The sequence below is a fragment of the Salvelinus fontinalis genome, chromosome 39 (genome assembly GCF_029448725.1).
Source record: "Salvelinus fontinalis isolate EN_2023a chromosome 39, ASM2944872v1, whole genome shotgun sequence".
NCBI lineage: Eukaryota > Metazoa > Chordata > Actinopteri > Salmoniformes > Salmonidae > Salvelinus > Salvelinus fontinalis.
Genome location: NC_074703.1, coordinates 2,085,340 through 2,108,753, shown reverse-complemented (window position 1 = coordinate 2,108,753; position 23,414 = coordinate 2,085,340). Strand labels below are relative to the sequence as shown.

At 44.4% G+C, this 23,414-nt stretch overlaps 2 protein-coding genes across 2 annotated transcripts in view; one reads left to right on the top strand and one right to left on the bottom strand.

The window, feature by feature from the left end:
- lemd3 (LEM domain containing 3) overlaps positions 1–2,616 on the bottom strand; it is a 32,899-nt gene extending 30,283 nt beyond the window's left edge. The window contains exon 1 of the mRNA XM_055906103.1: positions 1,033–2,616. Within this exon, the coding sequence (XP_055762078.1) occupies positions 1,033–2,581 (1,549 nt within the window). The 5' untranslated portion in view covers positions 2,582–2,616. The remainder of the gene's footprint in view (positions 1–1,032) is intronic.
- Positions 2,617–4,323: 1,707 nt separating this feature from the next.
- wif1 (wnt inhibitory factor 1) overlaps positions 4,324–23,414 on the top strand; it is a 64,949-nt gene continuing 45,858 nt past the window's right edge. Inside the window, exons 1-4 of the mRNA XM_055905936.1 lie at positions 4,324–4,656; positions 4,875–5,014; positions 16,062–16,170; positions 16,630–16,770. Coding sequence (XP_055761911.1) covers positions 4,509–4,656; positions 4,875–5,014; positions 16,062–16,170; positions 16,630–16,770 — 538 coding nt within the window. The 5' untranslated portion in view covers positions 4,324–4,508. The remainder of the gene's footprint in view (positions 4,657–4,874; positions 5,015–16,061; positions 16,171–16,629; positions 16,771–23,414) is intronic.

Genomic DNA, 23,414 nt, shown 5'->3' with positions numbered 1-23,414 from the left:
AGGTAGCTTAAGATTGTAGCTGCAGTGTCCAGGCAGGCATAGGCCTCTTTCAAAAAGGCCCTCGCACATCTGACCAATCTTATTAAATATCGGTGATACTATCAAGAGCAGTGTGCGGTTTCCTTTTTCCTTCAGGCATAGGCATCTTACCTGCTGATTTGGCTAATGCTAGTCATTTGCTTAGGTCTATTGGTTTAATAGCTCACCGTAAATACTACACTATCTGTATTAAAAGGCTTTAAATCGAGTCATTTCTAATGAGCATACTCTGAAGCACACACACAGCGGGGTTGAACGGGCTAGTGGCCGATCGTTCGCTATGGAAGCCAATGGATGGAGGTAGCTTTCTATGCTGACATGCTAAAATGTCTGCTGTACCCTCCATAAAGAAGAAGAGTCCCTCTCTATGTAGAATGATGCTGTAGGACTTCCTGTCTCTGAAGGTGTGAATGGCTGAAGGGGGGGACAGGGGGGACAACTGATAAGCCTGCTTCTTTACACACCAAATGAGTCCTATGAAATCATCGTTTTTAGGCCTAAACGTTTAGGTTCCCTGTGGTGATTTTCTACTAAGAGGCAAATAACTGATTTTGATGTCAGACAACGAGTGACTCTGTGCAGAATACTAAAAACACATGTACTGTAGTGTAAACTATGGAAAATCATTTCTGGGGGGTATAGATTTAACATCTCTTCTTATTGTCTCCTCCCTGAATTAAAATGTAGCAATTTAAAATTTCTGTTAAGATTGTTTTCATATTACAATGTCCATGGCACAAGGCAAAAGTCTGGCCATCAAATGTATAAAGCAGAATCTAGACAGTCAGTCACTAATATTACAAAATACCTGGGCTGGTTATCAATCCGTTTTAAATATTGATATTATACTCCAATTTGGAAGCAAATTGAATCGTTATAGAATGCTACAATTGCACAGTAAACCTAACTACAGAATGATGGATTGGATTGAGAGACAAAACACTACTAGCTAGCTATGTTTAGGAAGTTGCATTTACTAGGCTGGATACTTACTGACAACATCGACCTCAGAGGCTCCAGACCCCCTCATCCGGAGATACATGAGGCCGAGCAGGAGGAAGAACAGGCAGGCGGCCATGAGCAAGAACATGGACAGGTAGTGGGCGCTGAACCCCCAACCACCGGTGGACGACCCCACCTCCTCCCGCTTGAATTGCTGGAGCAGCTCATCCTCCGGCACCGTGTGCTTCTGCTTGAGACTCGCCTGGCTGTAGGCATGGTTGGGACCGCTATGATTTGAATGGTTGGATCGGTAAGTAGCGGATAGACTGTTGTAGTTGGAGAATCGCGGTCTCAGGCCGATGCTGAATCGGCTCCTGCTGCTGCTAGTGGCGTCATCCCCGCTGTCGATGTGGTTTTTGTTGTAGGCGGAGGACGGGGAATTGTTGCCGCTGCTCTCCCCGGGGCTGCCGCGGTCGCTCTCCCCCGTCACAGCCGACACGTAGATGGCCCCCCTGGGGTAATGGCGTCGCAGCAAGCTCCCGCTCAGGGACGATTCGCCGGGGCCTCGCTTCTTTCCCTCTTCCTCTTCATCCTCCTCCCGGCCTCCCATCATGTCTAGTCGACTCCTACTAGCGCCAGGCGTGTCATTTTGCTTGCTTTCCATGCCTAAAGTCGTTTCCTGACCGCTCTCTGACCCCCTGGCACTTCTGTGGGGAGACGGCTTGGAGGAGTGACTCCGTCTGGAGTAGTGTTGCTGTAAACGCCGGTCTCGTTGACGGTCCTGCCCATATATTATCCCCCCTTCTTCCTCTTCCTCCTCTTCCGAATCCGAGTAATCCCCGACTAGCTTACTACTGGTGTTCAGTGAGTAAGACGCCCTGTTCCCATTCAGAGACCGACTGTCTCTCTCCGTCTCCCCCTGAAAATCGCCTTCCTCTTCGGGCTCTTCGTCGTAACCCTTCACTTCCGCGGCCCGCGAGACCTCGAGGCTCGATTTTCCCCGGTCCACCCAGCCGAGAGTACCGGGTCCGCTTCTCCTCTCCTCCAGTAGCCCAGTGGGAGAGGAGTTGTTGCTGCTGGTACTCACAGCGACTCCCAGGCTCTTTCGAGTGGCGGAGGCAGCTCCCGTTGTAGGCCTGATCTGCTGTTGTTGTTGGTACGCGGAGCCTCGGTCTCTCCTACCGCTGTGGTTCGCTCCTCGTTTTTTCTTCGGGTCGTCCACGTCCGATTCGTCCGAGCTAAAGCCCAATACGAACTTCCCCGCTCCAGCAGTTCGCTTTTCGTCCAGGACCGGTCGACCACCGGGGCTCCGACTGCTAGGGCTCAGGTGCTTGACGTCACGGCTAGCTGGCCTGGCTCCGAATCCCGAAGCTCCCGCCGCTGTGTAGCTGCCGTTGCCACCGCCGCTACTGTTGTTGATGATGCTGCCACTGTTTCGGTTTTTCCCCGCCCTGGTTCCTTTCTGTTGTTGTTCCTCACGTAGTTTCTTTAGTTTTTTCAAATAAACCGGTCTCGTGTTCTCGCAAACCGGGCCTGGAATGAATCCAAAGCTCTTTAACTCAGAGAAAAGCTCATCGTCCGTTAGCTGCGCCGTCGCCATCTTTGCTCGAAAAACTCAAAGCTGTGACGGAAGTGACGAACAAATAGTAGACCCAGACAGAAAAAACTAAAAACCGTATCCTGAGTAAGTAAAGCTGTCTACAGGCAGGGGGCAGGCGTCTCAATGACCTGCTATAAGAACAGTCACGTCTAAATAGCAGGTTATATCTAGTGTCTGACAGAATTGTAAATGCGTCGTTTTACAAACACATTGTTTTACATGAATATTGATTTTGGAGGTTTACCTCGTAGGGGAGTCTAAAGGTTGATCCAATCAAATACATGGTTGGTGATAGCCGCATCTAGCTACTGTAGATACGATTTGTGTTTAGTCACGTACTCAGGGTCGCAGATGCAGTTGCAATGTACAGTGAAATACTTAAGCGCCGAGCTCCAACGGTGCATACTTCCTGTAATAGTCTATAGGAATCTATAGTGTATTGTTTATTGTCTATTGTGAGTACTCTAGACTGTTTTTGCATAAACCACCTAACGGTATGGTAAAAGGCCTAGTACATTTTTCATTTTTTTTTTTTTTATTTCACCTTTATTTAACCAGGTAGGCTAGCTGAGAACAAGTTCTCATTTACAACTGTGACCTGGCCAAGATAAAGCAAAGCAGTTCGACACATACAACAACACAGAGTTACACATGGAATAAACAAACATACAGTCAATAATGCAATAGAAAACGTCTATATATAATGTGTGCATACATACTGTATGAGACTGTCTTGTCACCTTACATACTGTATGCATGTCATGTCACCTTTAGACCAGGTGAGGGTATGATTATGTGTGGAATAGGGTTGTAGGAAAGATAGTCTAAATTCATTTGAAGTTCACAAATAAAAATGTCATGATTAATACAAGTTGTAGGGCTACTGGTTTGAAACATTCTATTGTAGGAGTTTATTATGGGAAAAAAAATATATATACATTTTTTTTATGTAACCTTCATTTAGGCAAGTCATTAATTAATGAAAATATATAATAAAAACGAATGGAGAAAAAAATCATTGTATACTCAGTGTAGCCTATGGCATTTGTTCTTCGGTAATCTAATGATATTGATTTGAAATATTTAATCATGAATAAAACCAATTCTCATTGACAAAACTCTGTTGGAATGCAATAAAATAACACATGTCTGGCATTTCTGCATTTCTCGCCCGTTTCCACTCTAATATCCCAGACGAGTACCATCCTTTAGAATATGGGCACCAGGTGACATACCACAATCTGACGTGTTTATCTTGGAGAGTTTATGGGCTTTATAAGACAAAGACCACACAGGAAGATGATTTGTCTTGAAGCCCCGCCCCCCCGCCCCCCCGGTCCCTCCCCCCTCTTCCTATTCTGGAGGCTTGAATTGAGTCAATGCAACAAACACATTTTTGTTTCAGAGAATAGGTCCGCTAGTTACATCATGCAACTCTCATCACCATGTGAATATTTTGTAGGCTATAATTAATAATGATTGTTATGTTTATTTTACTGGGATTCATCAGAAAAACGGATGTGTGGGTAAAAAATAATTTTATCAGGGAAAGATTAGACCACTACTCAGACCAATAAATAAGTGTTTATGGTGCCAGTTGTTTGTCAACATGTTACGCCATTTACTTCCTACCACATGAATCAATAGGCAGGCATAGCCTAACTAAATGCGCACCAACTCTTTACTTCCCATGTCCCACTGCGCCACCGTGTGGCCACACATCCTCCCTGCAGCGCCCGCTGTGTACAAGTAGCTTGCGACGTAGTACAGGCGTCTCACTGTCAATGAAAGAGGCTCACTCACGGCATACCAGACTTGAGTACAGTGGCTAACCCAGCATACACAGACACACAATTTAACTACGAGGAGACCGAACGGAGATACATTTACAATTTAAAGGGTTAGATTTGAGAGGCTGCAACTCAGGATGGCTACAGAGACAGACTCTGTTTTTCTGTCCCCCATCAAAACGTGCTTTCTTCTACTTTTGGGTGGTTTGATGTCCAAAGCTGCGCAGGAGCAGCAGGGAAGTTTCTACATGTGGATTGATGCCAACCAAGCCAGAATCCTAATTGGTAAGTAGCGTTTATTTTTCAATTAATCCAATGCTACAGTGTCACTTGAATTAGCTTAAATGTGCATAGAAAAGATGGATTGTAACTTTAAAGGGATGAGTTCCATACACTGTGACCCCTTATTAAATTGGACTGAGTTAAACCTTTTGTAGACACCCATGCGCTTTCGCATGTGTTTAAATGCTCTTGTTGAAATGTCAGTGTGCGTTACTGTGCAGGTTTTGAGGAGGATATCTTGATCGTGTCAGAGGGAAAGATGGCTCCATTCACAACTGACTTCAGAAAGGCCCAGCAGAGGATGCCTGCGATACCTGTCAATATCCAGAACGTCAACTTCACCTGGCAAGCGACTGAACAGGTTGGAGACGGTGATAGGGTCACAGTAGCCTATAGGTCTACTTTCATTTGAAAAGAGGAAAATGTGTATATTTGATTCCATTTATTGTAATACTTTTAGTGATCATCGATAGGCTATATCAAAGGCTATTGATCTGAGAACATGCGCGTAATTGTAGCCAGTGCGCAACGCGGTGCCCAGGGCGCAATTCTATATAGCGAAAAGGCTGCAATTAATTTTGTTTTTTAGAAAATAATGATTAAGGTTGTTTTTCTTATTATTTTGAATCGATATGTTAATAGCCAATGTTTAGTATGCATTGATTAACCACATTATGCATTTTAAAAACGAACTTCAAATGAAGAATGTCTTTGAAATTATTTTCTCGGTAAAGATCAATACACTAGGCAAGAGCCTAAACAAGGTAAGAGCCACTGACTATCACCCGCACTTAAGCCTTCATTCAAAAACGAGTCCACATTTCTTCTGAACGATTGTTTCTCACGCTTTCCCTACATCAAAGACCCAATTCTGATCAAACAACTACGCCATTTTTGGAGGTTTAAAAAGAAGCCTATGCGCGCGGTAGCAGTAGATGATTGATTTTAAAAGAGCTTGAGCTCTCTAACCAGTTTCCTTTTTTTAATATTCTAATTCCCATCTCTTGCGGTATTTTACATGTCGGTGTCGTGGACCTGCCGCCACGGATCAAAGCGCCGGGGCGCCGCTAGGCCGCGTCTAGGACATGTGCCAAACATCTGGTCCATCTGCGCTTTTGAAAACATTGGTCAAATTCTCAGACGCGTGCCAGACCCATCCCGCGTTCTTTATTGGAACTGAGAAGGAGAAGAAGGTTCCATTTGGAATCGCTTTGTGCAATGAGGTGTCCTTGTTCATAAGCTTTGTTATGAGAAAAGCTTTGGCAATAACAGTCAGTGCAGTGGCAAAATTATTGTATTTATCTACACACACAAAAAATGCCTTGCAAACAAGTCTTCTCTCTCCTATAAGTGATTTGGTAACCTGTTGTTGAGGCCATTGGACAATATTGACATTTATGTATAACACAAATAAAACGGTTATAAACTATTGATGATAATAATGTAATGAGGATGCAAATGTACCCACTTTTATGTTCAAATACATTGAGCCATATATATATTTATTTATTTATTTATTTATTCATTCATTTATTTATATACAGTACCAGTCAAAAGTTTTGGACACACCTACTCATTCAAGGGTTTTTCTTATTTTTTTTTTACTATTTTCTACATTGTAGAATAATAGTGAAGACATCAAAAGTATGAAATAAGTAACCCAAAAAGTTTTAAATCAAAATATATGTTATGTTTTAGATTCTACAAAGTAGCCATTCTTTGCCTTGATGTCAGCTTTGTAGACTCTTCGCATTCTCTCAACCAGCTTTACCTGGAATGCTTTTCCAACAATTTTGAAGGAGTTCCCACATATACTGAGTACTTCACTATGCTGTCCAACTCATTCCAAGCTATCTCAATTGAGTTGAGGTCGGGTGATTGTGGAGGCCAGGTCATTTAATGCAGCACTCCATCACTCTCCTTCTTGGTCAAATAGCCCTTACACAGCCTGGATTTGTTTTGGGTCATTGTCCTGTTGAAAAACAAATGATAGTCCCAGCACAAACCAGATGGGATGGGGTATCACTGCAGAATGCTGTGATGGCCATGATTGTTAAGTGTGCCTTGAATTCTAAATAGATGAGACAGTGTCACCAGCAAAGCACGCCCACACCATCACACCTCCTCCTCCATGCTTCACGGTGGGAACCACTCATGCAGAGATCATCTGTTCATCGACTCGGCAGTTGGAACCAAAAACCTAAAATTTGGACTCATCAGACCAAAGGACAGATTTCCATGTCTAATGTCCATTGCTCGTGTTTCTTGGCCCAACCAAGTCTCTTCTTCTTATTGGTGTCCTTTAGTAATGGTTTCTTTGCAGCAATTCGACCATGAAGGCCTGATTCACGCAGTCTCCTCTGAACAGTTGATGTTGAGATGTGTCTTGAACTCTGTGAAGCATTTGTTTGGGCTGCAATTTCTGAGGTGCAGTTAACTCTAATGAACTTATCCTCTGCAGCAGAGGTAACTCTGGATCTTCCTTTCCTGTGGCTGTCCTCGTGAGAGCCAGTTTCATCATAGCGCTTGATGGTTTTTGTGACTGCACTTGAAGAAACGTTCCAAGTTCTTGAAATGTTTCATATTGACTGACCTTCATGTCTCAAAGTAATGATGGACTGTCGTTTCTCTTTCCTTATTTGAGCTGTTCTTGCTTTAAGAAGGCACACCTGTTAATTGAAATGCATTCCAGGTGACTACCTCATGAAGCTGGTTGAGAGAATGCCAAGAGTGTGCAAAGCTGTCATCAAGGCAAAGGGTGTCTACTTTGAAGAATATAAAATGTATTTTGATTTGTTTAACACTTCTTTGGTTACTATATGTGTTATTTCATAGTTTTGACGTCTTCACCATTATTCTAAAATGTAGAAAATAGTAAAAAATAAAGAAAAACCCTTGAATGAGTAGGTGTGTCCACATTTTTGACTGGTACTGTATAGTATATATACAGTATATATATACTTTTTGGGGCTGCCCCCCCCCCCATCCCCCCGAAGGTCGGGCCCCCCCCCCAGATAGCATATGAACCAGTGGAGGCTGCAGATGGGAGGACGGCTCATAGTAATTGGTTAATGGAGCCTAAATGAATCAGGAATGTGCAGGGACAGCTATACCATAAAGGACCCCTGTTTATGTCCTCTTTACATGTAGTGAAGCAAGGCCACTCGTGGTCTGGAAAGTTCTCTACTTTTGGAAGATTTAAACAAACAATATTGAAATCACCATTGTCACAACCATAAACTGTCAAATCCATCTATCTGCCTTATAGAATATGAATTTTGGATATAAAATATGTTACATTTAATTATGTTTTTTTGGTTCATAAAACAACTGATGGAAAAACTAAATTGCTACTGTGTATACTGCTTGAGTAAAGAAAACAAACTTTTTGTTAACTCCGTAAAACATGAACTCTTTCAGAATGTTGTCTAACGTCCAGGTGGGAATTTAACTTTTTTGGTCCACCAGACACTCACTGGCGTACCAGACACCTGTGGATCACCCTCAAATCAAATGTCACGTGCGCCGAATACAACAGATGTAGGTAGACCTTACAGTAAAAATGCTTACTGACGAGCTCTTAACCAACAGGTGTAGGTAGACCTTACAGTGAAAATGCTTACTGACGAGCTCTTAACCAACAGGTGTAGGTAGACCTTACAGTGAAAATGCTTACTGACGAGCTCTTAACCAACAGGTGTAGGTAGACCTTACAGTGAAAATGCTTACTGACGAGCTCTTAACCAACAGNGGTGTAGGTAGACCTTACAGTGAAAATGCTTACTGACGAGCTCTTAACCAACAGGTGTAGGTAGACCTTACAGTGAAAATGCTTACTGACGAGCTCTTAACCAACAGGTGTAGGTAGACCTTACAGTGAAAATGCTTACTGACGAGCTCTTAACCAACAGATGTAGGTAGACCTTACAGTGAAACTGCTTACTGACGAGCTCTTAACCAACGAAAAAACAAACATAAGAACACGATTGGTTAAGAGCCCATAAAACGGCAGCCATCTTTTATTCAAGGCAGGGGACCCACAAGCTCTGGGGGCCCATTCGAATGTTATCGCTCTTAATTATTTTTATTTTTTTAATTAATAAATCATTTTGACAGTAACCTTCCGAAAAAGTAATTCATAAACCTTTTTTAATTTCCATATGTACTAGGAAGCCAAGTGTATGTTTCTTCTGTTTCAGGAATGTGACTGAAACAGTGAAAAAGGAAACTGATTGAAAGTATAAGGGGATATCAGGTGAACGTCGTGATCAAAGCTACCAAGACACCAGTGCAGTGAGGGAAGCTTACTCAGGTGTCCTACAGCCCATATCAGACCGAGAGCCTAACGCTTCTTAGACAGGCCTAGTTCTAAATGAGTTTTAGTTTAGAAAACAATCTCTCCGCAGCTGTGACAGTTACAGAAAGGGGGGGGGGGGCAGCTTGATTGTCATAGCAACATCAGGGGAAAGTGGGCAGAAGGGATTTGGAGTACAGCAGTTCTGTAACATCGTTAATAATTGAGACTCTCATTCTAGTTAATTGCTGGTCTCAACACGTTATGGAAATACATGAAGTGTATAGGAAGCTCTGGGGACAGGTCGTCTGGATACTGAACAGACAATACATTGGCAGATCCACACAGATTATCATCTTTAGCAGACAACAGTTCTTGAGGGACTGAACCAACAAACAAAAAAACCCGATTTAACTGATGTTTGAGTTGTGTGGTTACAATATCAACAGTCCCTTATCTCTGGTATATCTTGGCATGCATCATTCAAGACTAAGTTTAAATGGTGTACAGCCCAATGGACCTATAATGCACAATGCCTCTGGATGGACTGTCTGGGGTGGCAATACTCAGTATAGAAAACAGTCGGGTTCACAACCTGGACCTAAAAGCTGTGGTGAAAACATTTGCACACACAAAAAAAGGAGGCTTCAGATCTCTCAAGTTGGATTTAATTTGATTTAATTTAATTGACCTTGAATATTGCAGCCCATTTGTGTAGGCTATTAGCCAGACAAAACCCACTGAGGTCAATAGTAAATAGTGTCTGAATTTATCCTCAAGCCGACTACTTTTTCCCTCATTGTTAGGCTATTTGATGTGGAATATTTATAAAAGGTTTATAAATAGCATCTCAGTATGGTAAATAGCTATAGATGCTGTAGTGCACTGCATAATGAAACAATCCATAATGAGCCGGGTGCTTTGAGGCTGGACTGACTACTGTTTGTCATTAATAGACTCGTTTTACGCACAACTTTCTACCCAAGCTGGGAGAGAGTGCGAGGGTCATGCAGGTTCAGGTAGTCTATATACCTTACGGGGTCCAGAGAAACTGCGTTACGCCAGCAGACTCTGAGGCAGGTAGATTTTTTTTAAATCTGCCAGCCACTCAGATTTTTTTATACCAGACGGATTTTTTTTTTGCCATAGAGTGTACAAAACATTATAAACATCTTCTTAATATTGAGTTGCACCCCTTTTTTTCAGAACAGCGTCAATTCATCAGGGCATGGACTCTACAAGCTGTCGAAAGTGTTCCACAGGGATGCTGGTCCATGTTGACTCCAATACTTCCCACAGTTGTGTCAAGTTGGCTGGATGTCCTTTGGCTGGTGGACCATTCTTGATACACACAGGAAACTGTTGAGAGTGAAAAAAAAACAGTTCAAAGGCACTTCAATCTTTTGTCTTGGGGTATAATTAATTAATGAATTATTATTTGATAAAATATATAATTTTGGCCTTTAATACTATAGCCCATATACATGCATTTGATAACACATTCATAAACAGACAGTCAAAAAATAAATCATAAGGAATAAGGTTTTGAAGTGTCTGTCCTATATCTAGGAGACATAAGAAAGCTCAGGAAGGATATACAGTGTATATATTTTTGTTGGCATGAAACTACCTCCATACTGCCATTCATTTTTTAAACCGGTACCAGGTTCCTTCAGACGAGTCACTTGTAAACACCATCGTGTTCGTGAGAATCTCATCTTTCCAAAAAAAAGTGGTCATATTAGTTTTGTAGGCCAAACCGTTCTAACGCTACAGACGTTTGTGAGAATCCTGATTTTGGGGATGTGTCCTGCCTGATAAACACCGCTCTAGCTCTGCCACCTTTCACCGCGGAAGTGCGACATCGGCGGATGCGATAGATTGAGACGTATCAAATGCACACAAAAAAAACAGATATCTCTATTTTAAATTGATGGGTTTTGATATTATGTTAATTTGATTGACACACGGCGGCGTCAATCGACTGTTAAGTATTAATGGACGGACCATTACCGTGGTAACATTTACATTTAAGTCATTTAGCAGACGCTCTTATCCAGAGCGACTTACAAATTGGAAAGTTCATACATATTCATCCTGGTCCCCCGTGGGAATTGAACCCACAACCCTGGCGTTGCAAGCGCCATGCTCTACCAACTGAGCCACACGGGACCAGCACTCTGTGTCAGTGTCAGGTATGAGAATCTCCGTGTCTCTTCGCTAGCAGCAGAGAGTTGCAGCAAACTCAAACTAATATTGAAAAACAACCTAGCATGTGAACAAAACGATGGAACTAGCCAAGAAACACCAGGGGGCGGAAAGATCTGATAGACTGGTTGTTTCTATTGGGGATTTTCAAATAAATCATTTTCCATATTTTACTCATGTTTGTTTTGAACTTTTATATTTTATATGTCTGTTTTGAGTAACCGTTGTCAACTCAGTCACCGATGGAGTCAATATTTTGTGTTATTCGGGAAAAATATTTGAGTCACTGTTCTGCGGAGGGGCCCCGCGAAACTGCAGCGTGACATATCATATCTGAATCATGAGTGAATGATCATCTTGAAATGGTTTTAAGGCACCAGTATTGTCCTCTGACAATAATAACTATCATCGTTTGGATTGTGGCATTTCACCTACATCCATAGGAAGTGAGATAAGAAACATTGTCTGTGTCCATAATGGCACCCTATTCCCTATATAGTGCACTACTTTAGACCAGAGCCCATGGCATCATATTCCATATATAGTGCACTACTTTAGACCAGAGCCCATAGAATCATATTCCATATATAGTGCACTACTTTTGACCAGGACCCATAGCATCATATTCCCTATATATTTGACCAGAGCAAGGAATAGGGTGCCATTTGGGACACAGGCCTTGTGTTGAGAGAGCATTGTTCCCCTGCCACATGAAGGGGCTGTCTCTGTCAGGAGGAATCCCAGGGGCCACGCGTTACATTGTTATTAGGTCACAGAGCCACGACCTCACCGCTCCCTGGGTGGGACCACGGTGCCATTCATTCTTCTAGAAAGATCACCCTCTTCACCCTCTTCTCTTCTTCACCCTCTTCTCCTCCTCCGCTTCACCCTCTTCTCCTCTTTACCCTCTTCTCCGCTTCACCCTCTTCTCCTCTTTACCCGCTTCACCCTCTTCTCTTCTTCACCCTCTTCTCCTCCTCCGCTTCACCCTCTTCTCCTCTTTACCCTCTTCTCCGCTTCACCCTCTTCTCCTCTTTACCCTCTTCACCCTCTTCTCCTCTTTACCCTCTTCTCACCCTCTTCTCCTCTTCTCCCTCTTCTCCTCTTTACCCTCTTCACCCTCTTCTCCTCTTTACCCTCTTCACCCTCTTCTCCTCTTTACCCTCTTCTCCGCTTCACCCTCTTCTCCTCTTCACCCTCTTCTCCTCTTTACCCTCTTCACCCTCTTCTCCTCTTTACCCTCTTCTACTCCTCCGCTTCACCCTCTTCTCCGCTTCACCCTCTTCTCCTCTTCACCCTCTTCTCCTCTTTACCCTCTTCACCCTCTTCTCCTCTTCTCCCTCTTCTCCTCTTTACCCTCTTCACCCTCTTCTCTTCTTCACCCTCTTCTACTCCTCCGCTTCTCCCTCTTCTCCTCTTTACCCTCTTCTCCGCTTCACCCTCTTCTCCTCTTCTCCCTCTTCTCCTCTTTACCCTCTTCACCCTCTTCTCCTCTTCTCCCTCTTCTCCTCTTTACCTTCTTCACCCTCTTCTCCTCTTCACCCTCTTCTCCTCTTTACCCTCTTCACCCTCTTCTCCTCTTTACCCTCTTCTCCGCTTCACCCTCTTCTCCTCTTCACCCTCTTTTCCTCTTCACCCTCTTCACCCTCTTCTCCTCTTCACCCTCTTCTCCTCTTTACCCTCTTCTCCTCTTCAACCTCTTCTCCCTCTTCTCCTCCGCTTCACCCTCTTCTCCTCTTCACCCCCTTCTCCTCTTTACCCTCTTCTCCTCTTCACCCTCTTCTCCTTTTTACCCTCTTCACCCTCTTCTCTTCTTCACCCTCTTCTACTCCTCCGCTTCACCCTCTTCTCCTCTTTACCCTCTTCTCCTCTTTACCCTCTTCACCCTCTTCTCATCTTTACCCTCTTCACCCTCTTCTCCTCCTCCTGTTCACCCTCTCCTCCTCCTCCTCCTGTTCACCCTCTCCTCCGCCTCCTCTTCACCCTCTCCTCCTCATCCTCTTCACCCTCTCCTCCTCCTCCTGTTCACCCTCTTCTCCTCCTCCTCTTCACCCTCTCCTCCTCCTCCTGTTCACCCTCTCCTCCTCCTCCTCCTCCTCTTCACCCTCTCCTCCTCCTCCTGTTCACCCTCTTCTCCTCCTCTTCACCCTCTCCTCCTCCTCCTCTTCACCCTCTTTTTCTTCTCCTCTGCACACCCTCTTCTCCTCTTCGCCTTCTTCTTCTCCCCCTTCTTCTCCTCTTCCTCTTTTAGATTCTTATTGTTTCTTCTCAATTCTTGCCTTCATCATCTTCTTCTTTGTGTCTTCTTCATTATCATCTTCTTCTTCTGATAGAGCTAGTGGTTTGTGAGGAGGATGGGAGAATTCTCTTATAAGTTAAAACAAGGAATCCACATACAGAAATCCCCATTGTGGAGACTGCAACAAGTGTGTTGACATCCATAATAAACTGTAAACTTATTTTAGTCAAAGTAATGACCAATTTCTCTTCCTGATGAGATCATCTCTGGTGACAGCAAATTACAGAGAACGGCAGAGAGCGGAACGGACCAAAGCTTCCAGCTCCCTCCAAGCCAGCGCTGTGTACACACACACACACACACACACACACACACACACACACACACACACACACACACACACACACACACACACACACACACACACACACACACACACACACACACACACACACACACACACACACACACACACACACACACACACACAGTCTTGTACAGCTAACCTTGTGGGGACACACAATTCAGTCCCATTCAAACACCTATTTTCCCTAACCCATAACTCTAAAACTAACCATAGCTCCTAACCCTTAACGTAATTCTGACCCGAACACTAATTCTAACCTTAACCCTAAACCCCCGAGAAATAACATTTGACCTTGTGGGGACTAACAAAATGTCCCCAGCTGGTCAACTTTTTGTTCGTTTACTATTCTTGTTAGGGACTTCTGGTCCCCACAAGAATAGTTAAACACGTCCACACACAAAACACACACACACACTAAACATACAGAGATTGTAATCCGGTAATGGCATGTTGAGTCGGCAAATGAGAGTGGGAGAGAGAGAGAGAGAGAGGGAGAGAGAGATACAGAGAGAGAGAGAGAGAGAGAGAGAGAGATACAGAGAGAGAGAGACAGAGAGAGAGAGAGACAGAGAGAGAGGGCCCTTCTCTTTCCTGGGTTCTGTTACCCCTGTACTTCAAAGGCAGCCGGCGAGGCTTAGGAACAAAAGCCTGGGGCATGAAAGGCTGCATGGTGGAGAGTTATCTGTGTTGGTTATTACCATTCAGCTGCAGGATTAGCCTACTCTCCCTCTGCCCGCCTTGTGTACCTTTCCCTTCATCAAACGCTTTAACACTGGGAAGCATTCACTGCATAGAGGGAACATCGCTGTCTCCCCTTTCCTCTCTCCCTCTTTCATCTCTCTGTTCTGGGCTCTCTCTTTTTTTCCCCCTGTGTGTGTTCTGCCATGCCTCCCCAATCACTTGACAAGAGAGACAGAGAGACCACATGTCATCTAGACAGAGAGACCACATGTTATTTAGAGAGAGGGACAGCATGTCATTTAGACAGAGAGACCACATGTAATTTAGACAGAGAGACCACATGTAATTTATAGAGAGAGACCGCATGTCATTTAGAGAGAGTGACCACATGTCATTTATAGAGAGAGACCGCATGTCATCTAGACAGAGAGACCACATGTAATTTATACAGAGAGACCACATGTTATTTAGAGAGAGAGACCACATGTAATTTATAGAGAGAGACCACATGTTATTTAGAGAGAGAGACCACATGTCATCTAGACAGAGAGACCACATGTTATTTAGAGAGAGAGACCACATGTCATCTTGACAGAGAGACCACATGTCATTTAGAGAGAGAGACCACATGTTATTTAGAGAGAGGGACTGCATGTCATTTATAGAGAGAGACCACATGTCATTTAGAGAGAGAGACCACATGTCTTTTAGAGAGAGAGACCACATGTTATTTAGAGAGAGAGACCACATGTCATTTAGACAGAGAGACCACATGTTATTTAGAGAGAGAGACCACATGTCATTTAGACAGAGAGACCACATGTTATTTAGAGAGAGTGACCACATGTCATTTATAGAGAGAGACCACATGTCATCTAGACAGAGAGACCACATGTCATTTAGAGAGAGAGACCACATGTCATCTAGACAGAGAGACCACATGTCATTTAGACAGAGAGACCACATGTTATTTAGAGAGAGGGACAGCATGTCATTTAGAGAGAGAGACCACATGTCATTTATAGAGAGAGACCACATGTCATTTAGAGAGAGGGACCACATGTCATTTAGTGAGCAAAACCACATGTCATTTAGAGCGAGAGACCACATGTCATTTAGAGCGAGAGACCACATGTCATTTAGAGAGAGAGACCACATGTCATTTAGAGAGAGAGACCACATGTCATTTAGAGAGAGAGAGACCACATGTCATTTAGAGAGAGAGACCGCTTGTCATTTAGAGATCGAGACCACATGTAATTTATAGAGAGAGACCGCATGTCATTTAGAGAGAGAGACCACATGTCATCTAGACAGAGAGACCACATGTCATTTAGAGAGAGGGACTGCATGTCATTTAGAGAGAGAGACCACATGTCATTTATAGAGAGAGACCACATGTCATTTAGAGAGAGAGACCACATGTCATTTAGAGAGAGAGACCACATGTCATTTAGAGAGCAAAACCACATGTCATTAGTTGTTCAGCTGTTCAGCTGTCTGTGTTGCAGGCAGAGTTCTTCTCTGAGACATCAGCTGTTGTTCTCCGTTCATGTGTGTTGCAGGCAGAGTACTTCTCTGAGACATCAGCTGTTGTTCTCCGTTCATGTGTGTTGCAGGCAGAGTACTTCTATGAGTTCCAGACTCTGCGCTCCATGGATCTGGACATCATGGACAACCCCACGGTGAACGTTCCTCTCCTGGGCTCTGTACCACGTCGGCCTTCAGGTGAGACAGGAGCCGGTGAATCCATGCTACCTTCTCAGTGTTGTTGTTTATTGAACACATGAGACTGGACAACAAGCAGGAAAGAGTGGAGGAGTGTGAGTCAGCAGCCCAGCGCTAACCACTAGACCACACAGGCCACTACAGTCAAACAGCTTGAAATCAGCCATAATAGCTTGCAATCAGTCATAATAGCTTGAGATCAGTCATAATAGCTTGAAATCAATCACAATAGCTTGAAATCAGTCATAATAGCTTGAAATCAGTCATAATAGCTTGAAATCAGCCATAATAGCTTGAAATCAGCCATAATAGCTTGAAATCAGTTACAATAGCTTGAAATCAGTCATAATAGCTTGAAATCAGTCATATGAACTTGAAATCAGTCATAATAGCCTGAAATCAGCCATACTCAGCATACTGATTACTGCGTTGTAATGTGATGTTTCTGTGTGTTTTAAGTGGTGCAGGTGGGCTTCCCGTGTTTAGGAGGCCAGGATGGCGTAGCAGCGTTTGAGGTCACCATACTGGTCATGGACGCCGGCGGGAACATCATCCTGAGGACACCTCACAACGCCATCTTCTTCAAGACCTGCCAGAGAGGTGAGGATGCAGCTCCCAGAGTTTCATTTACACTTTTAACATGTTACCTCTGTTTTGAATGGTCCACTAGAAGAGGAGTTGAGAGGAGAGGAGGGGAGGGGAGAGTGGGGGAGAGGAGTGGAGAGGAGGGGAGAGGAGAGTGGGGGAGAGGAGTGGAGGGGAGGGGAGAGGAGAGGAGAGTGGGGGAGAGGAGGGGAGAGGAGAGTGGGGGAGAGGAGTGGAGTGAAGTGGAGTGGAGAGGAGAGGAGAATATTGTCTCTCATTATCACCAGAGATGATTGGCTAGCTCTCAATATCGCCAACGATGATTGGCTAGCTCTCAGCATCGCCAGAGATGATTGGCTAGCTCTCAGCATCACCAGAGATGATTGGCTATCTCTCAGCATCACCAGAGATGATTGGCTAGCTCTCAATATCGCCAGCGATGATTGGCTAGTTCTCAGCATCGTCAGAGATGATTGGCTAGCTCTCAGCATTGCCAGAGATGATTGGCTAGCTCTCAGCATCGCCAGAGATGATTGGGTAGCTCTCAGTCTGCATTACCCTGTCTGATTTAGTTCTACCTCTGCTGCTGCTGACTGGATATTATAACATTACCCTGTCTGATTTAGCTCTACCTCTGCTGCTGACTGGATATTATAACATTACCCTGTCTGACTTAGTTCTACCTCTGCTGACTGGATATTATAACATTACCATGTCTGATTTAGTTCTACCTCTGCTGCTGCTGACTGGATATTATAACATTACCCTGTCTGATTTAGTTCTACCTCTGCTGCTGCTGACTGGATATTATAACATTACCCTGTCTGATTTAGCTCTACCTCTGCTGCTGACTGGATATTATAACATTACCCTGTCTGATTTAGTTCTACCTCTGCTGACTGGATATTATAACATTACCCTGTCTGATTTAGTTCTACCTCTGCTGCTGCTGACTGGATATTATAACATTACCCTGTCTGATTTAGTTCTACCTCTGCTGACTGGATATTATAACATTACCCTGTCTGATTTAGTTCTACCTCTGCTGACTGGATATTATAACATTACCCTGTCTGATTTAGTTCTACCTCTGCTGACTGGATATTATAACATTACCCTGTCTGATTTAGTTCTACCTCTGCTGCTGCTGACTGGATATTATAACATTACCCTGTCTGATTTAGTTCTACCTCTGCTGCTGACTGGATATTATAACATTACCCTGTCTGATTTAGTTCTACCTCTGCTGCTGACTGGATATTATAACATTACCCTGTCTGATTTAGTTCTACCTCTGCTGACTGGATATTATAACATTACCCTGTCTGATTTAGTTCTACCTCTGCTGCTGACTGGATATTATAACATTACCCTGTCTGATTTAGTTCTACCTCTGCTGACTGGATATTATAACATTACCCTGTCTGATTTAGTTCTACCTCTGCTGCTGCTGACTGGATATTATAACATTACCCTGTCTGATGCCCTGAGAGCAGGATGTATAGAGACAGCAGGATGTATAGAGACAGCAGGATGTATAGAGACAGCAGGATGTATAGAGACAGCAGGATGTGTAGAGACAGCAGGATGTATAGAGACAGCAGGATGTATAGAGACAGCAGGATGTATAGACACAGCAGGATGTATAGAGACAGCAGGATGTATAGACACAGCAGGATGTATAGAGACAGCAGGATGTATAGAGACAGCAGGATGTATAGAGACAGCAGGATGTATAGAGACAGCAGGATGTATAGACACAGCAGGATGTATAGAGACAGTAGGATGTATAGAGACAGCAGGATGTATAGAGACAGCAGGATGTATAGAGGGGTATAGAGACAGCAGGATGTATAGAGACAGCAGGATGTATAGAGACAGCAGGATGTATAGAGACAGCAGGATGTATAGAGAGGTATAGACACAGCAGGATGTATAGACACAGCAGGATGTATAGAGACAGCAGGATGTATAGAGACAGCAGGATGTATAGACACAGCAGGATGTATAGACACAGCAGGATGTATAGACACAGCAGGATGTATAGAGACAGCAGGATGTATAGAGACAGCAGGATGTATAGAGACAGCAGGATGTATAGACACAGCAGGATGTATAGAGACAGCAGGATGTATAGAGACAGCAGGATGTATAGAGACAGCAGGATGTATAGACACAGCAGGATGTATAGAGAGGTATAGAGACAGCAGGATGTATAGAGACAGCAGGATGTATAGAGAGGTATAGAGACAGCAGGATGTATAGAGACAGCAGGATGTATAGAGACAGCAGGATGTATAGACACAGCAGGATGTATAGAGAGGTATAGAGACAGCAGGATGTATAGAGACAGCAGGATGTATAGAGACAGCAGGATGTATAGAGACAGCAGGATGTATAGAGACAGCAGGATGTAGAGACAGCAGGATGTATAGACACAGCAGGATGTATAGAGAGGTATAGAGACAGCAGGATGTATAGAGACAGCAGGATGTATAGAGACAGCAGGATGTATAGAGAGGTATAGAGACAGCAGGATGTATAGAGACAGCAGGATGTATAGAGACAGCAGGATGTATAGAGACAGCAGGATGTATAGAGACAGCAGGATGTATAGACACAGCAGGATGTATAGAGACAGCAGGATGTATAGAGAGGTATAGAGACAGCAGGATGTGTAGAGACAGCAGGATGTATAGAGAGGTATAGAGACAGCAGGATGTATAGAGACAGCAGGATGTATAGAGACAGCAGGATGTATAGAGACAGCAGGATGTATAGAGACAGTAGGATGTATAGAGACAGCAGGATGTATAGACACAGCAGGATGTATAGAGAGGTATAGAGACAGCAGGATGTATAGAGAGGTATAGAGACAGCAGGATGTATAGAGACAGCAGGATGTATAGAGAGGTATAGAGACAGCAGGATGTATAGACACAGTAGGATGTATAGACACAGCAGGATGTATAGAGACAGCAGGATGTATAGAGACAGCAGGATGTATAGACACAGCAGGATGTATAGACACAGTAGGATGTATAGACACAGTAGGATGTATAGACACAGCAGGATGTATAGAGACAGCAGGAGGTATAGAGACAGCAGGATGTATAGACACAGCAGGATGTATAGAGACAGCAGGAGGTATAGAGACAGCAGGAGGTATAGAGACAGCAGGATGTATAGACACAGCAGGATGTATAGAGACAGCAGGAGGTATAGAGACAGCAGGATGTATAGACACAGCAGGATGTATAGACACAGCAGGATGTATAGAGACAGCAGGAGGTATAGAGACAGCAGGATGTATAGAGACAGCAGGATGTATAGAGACAGCAGGATGTATAGACACAGCAGGATGTATAGACACAGTAGGATGTATAGACACAGCAGGATGTATAGAGACAGCAGGATGTATAGACACAGCAGGATGTATAGAGAGGTATAGAGACAGCAGGATGTATAGAGACAGCAGGATGTATAGAGACAGCAGGATGTATAGAGACAGCAGGATGTATAGAGAGGTATAGAGACAGCAGGATGTATAGACACAGCAGGATGTATAGAGACAGCAGGATGTATAGAGACAGCAGGAGGTATAGAGACAGCAGGAGGTATAGAGACAGCAGGATGTATAGAGACAGCAGGATGTATAGAGACAGCAGGATGTATAGACACAGCAGGATGTATAGACACAGCAGGATGTATAGACACAGCAGGATGTATAGAGAGGTATAGAGACAGCAGGATGTATAGAGACAGCAGGATGTATAGAGACAGCAGGATGTATAGAGACAGCAGGATGTATAGACACAGCAGGATGTATAGAGAGGTATAGAGACAGCAGGATGTATAGAGACAGCAGGATGTATAGAGACAGCAGGATGTATAGAGACAGCAGGATGTATAGAGACAGCAGGATGTATAGAGACAGCAGGATGTATAGAGACAGCAGGATGTATAGAGACAGCAGGATGTATAGAGACAGCAGGATGTATAGAGACAGCAGGATGTATAGAGACAGCATGATGTATAGAGACAGCAGGATGTATAGAGACAGCAGGATGTATAGAGACAGCAGGATGTATAGACACAGCAGGATGTATAGAGAGGTATAGAGACAGCAGGATGTATAGACACAGCAGGATGTATAGAGAGGTATAGAGACAGCAGGATGTATAGAGACAGCAGGATGTATAGAGAGGTATAGAGACAGCAGGATGTATAGATACAGCAGGATGTATAGACACAGCAGGATGTATAGAGACAGCGGGATGTATAGAGACAGCAGGATGTATAGAGACAGCAGGATGTATAGAGACAGCAGGATGTATAGAGACAGCAGGATGTATAGAGACAGCAGGATGTATAGAGACAGCAGGATGTATAGTGTATAGAGACAGCAGGATGTATAGAGACAGCAGGATGTATAGACACAGCAGGATGTATAGAGACAGCAGGATGTATAGAGACAGCAGGATGTATAGACACAGCAGGATGTATAGAGACAGCAGGATGTATAGACACAGCAGGATGTATAGAGACAGCAGGATGTATAGACACAGCAGGATGTATAGACACAGCAGGATGTATAGAGACAGCAGGATGTATAGACACAGCAGGATGTATAGAGACAGCAGGATGTATAGAGACAGCAGGATGTATAGAGACAGCAGGATGTATAGAGACAGCAGGATGTATAGAGACAGCAGGATATATAGAGACAGCAGGATGTATAGAGACAGCAGGATGTATAGAGACAGCAGGATGTATAGAGACAGCAGGATGTATAGAGACAGCAGGATGTATAGAGAGGTATAGAGACAGCAGGATGTATAGAGAGGTATAGAGACAGCAGGATGTATAGACACAGCAGGATGTATAGAGACAGCAGGATGTATAGAGACAGCAGGATGTATAGAGACAGCAGGATGTATAGACACAGCAGGATGTATAGAGACAGCAGGATGTATAGAGACAGCAGGATGTATAGAGAGGTATAGAGACAGCAGGATGTATAGATCAGTGATCATGGTCCTTCATCATCAGGGTGGAGGGTAAATAGATCCCATGGTAGATCTATAGATCCATATGTTACTAGGGTCTACATCCAAAATGGAACCCTATTCCCAACATAGTGCACTACTGTTGACCTGAACTCTGTGGGTGTTAGTGTACTAAATAGGATATGGGATGCCATTTGGGACATGGCCCATATGTTCCTGTCCTGCTGGAATGGATCAGAGCTCAGTGGAGAGGGGCTACTAGCTGCTGTCTGCTCACTTCCTGTGTGTGTGTGTGTGTGTGTGTGTGTGTGTGTGTGTGTGTGTGTGTGTGTGTGTGTGTGTGTGTGTGTGTGTGTGTGTGTGTGTGTGTGTGTGTTTGTGTGTGTGTCGAGGTCATGTCTTCCTGGTGTTCTCATGTTTAAAGCCTTGTCCTAATGGGGGAGGCAGAGGGGGGAGGGGCTTTGTGACCAGGGGAGGAGAGAGGGGAGTGAAGTTACCTGCCAATCAGCGTCCAGGACAAAAGCCATAGCTAGGGCATGATGTCATGGGAACTCTGCCAGCTGCAGATTGAGGCTGGAACAGGAGAGACACACCAGTACCCCCCCCCCACACACTACACACACTAGTACCCCCTCACCACACACCAGTACCCCCCCCAACCACACACACCAGTACCCCCCACTACACACACCAGTACCTCCCCACCACACACACCAGTACCCTCCCCCCCACCACACACACCAGTACCCCCCCCCCCCCCACTACACACACCAGTACCCCCCCCCACCACACACCAGTAACCCCCCCCCCCCCCCTCCCACCAGTACCCCCCACCACCACCACCACATGCACCAGTACCCCCCCCCCCCCCCCACCACTACACAGGCACATAACCCCTGGGTTCACAAACCAGGACTACAGACCAGGCACATTACCCCTATATAGACAGGGATGGGGTACTATGTGGACAGGGTTGGGGTACTATATAGACAGGGTTGGGGTACTATATAGACAGGGTTGGGGTACTATATAGACAGGGTTGGGGTACTATATAGACAGGGTTGGGGTACTATATAGACAGGGTTGGGGTTGTTACCAAGGTAGCTTAGCAGTTCAGACGTATTTTTCCGTGTTGTCGTGTCGTGTCCTGTATATATATATATTTACACCTTTTCTTCACATATCTTTTATTTATTTTATTATCCAAGAACTCAACTACAAAAGCTTTCCTGCAAAAGCTTTCCTGCAACCCGCTTCACCAATTACAATAAGTACTATTCACCTCAATCTGAAAATCCATCGTGGAAGATAGCCAGGGGCTAATTCAGAAGCTAGCCTGAAAGCTAATCCAGAAGCTACTCCGATAGCTAGCCAGAAGCTAATCTGTAGCTGCCCCGAAATTAGCCGGTTTGCTGGCTAGCGTTGGTGTTTCAGCTGCCCACGTTTTGCGGTCATCAGCTATTCCTCTAGCTCGATAATCTACCGGCACTTTAGTGCAACGCGACTCGGACCGGAGCATTCCGGGACTTTTTTTCTCTCAGTTTCCCCGGATTCCAACCGCAGCCTCAGCCTCTATTTTGCACCTTGATTTCGCAGCTAGCTAGCTGCATACCGTGTGACTATTGGCTTACGTCGACCCCGGAGCTAACT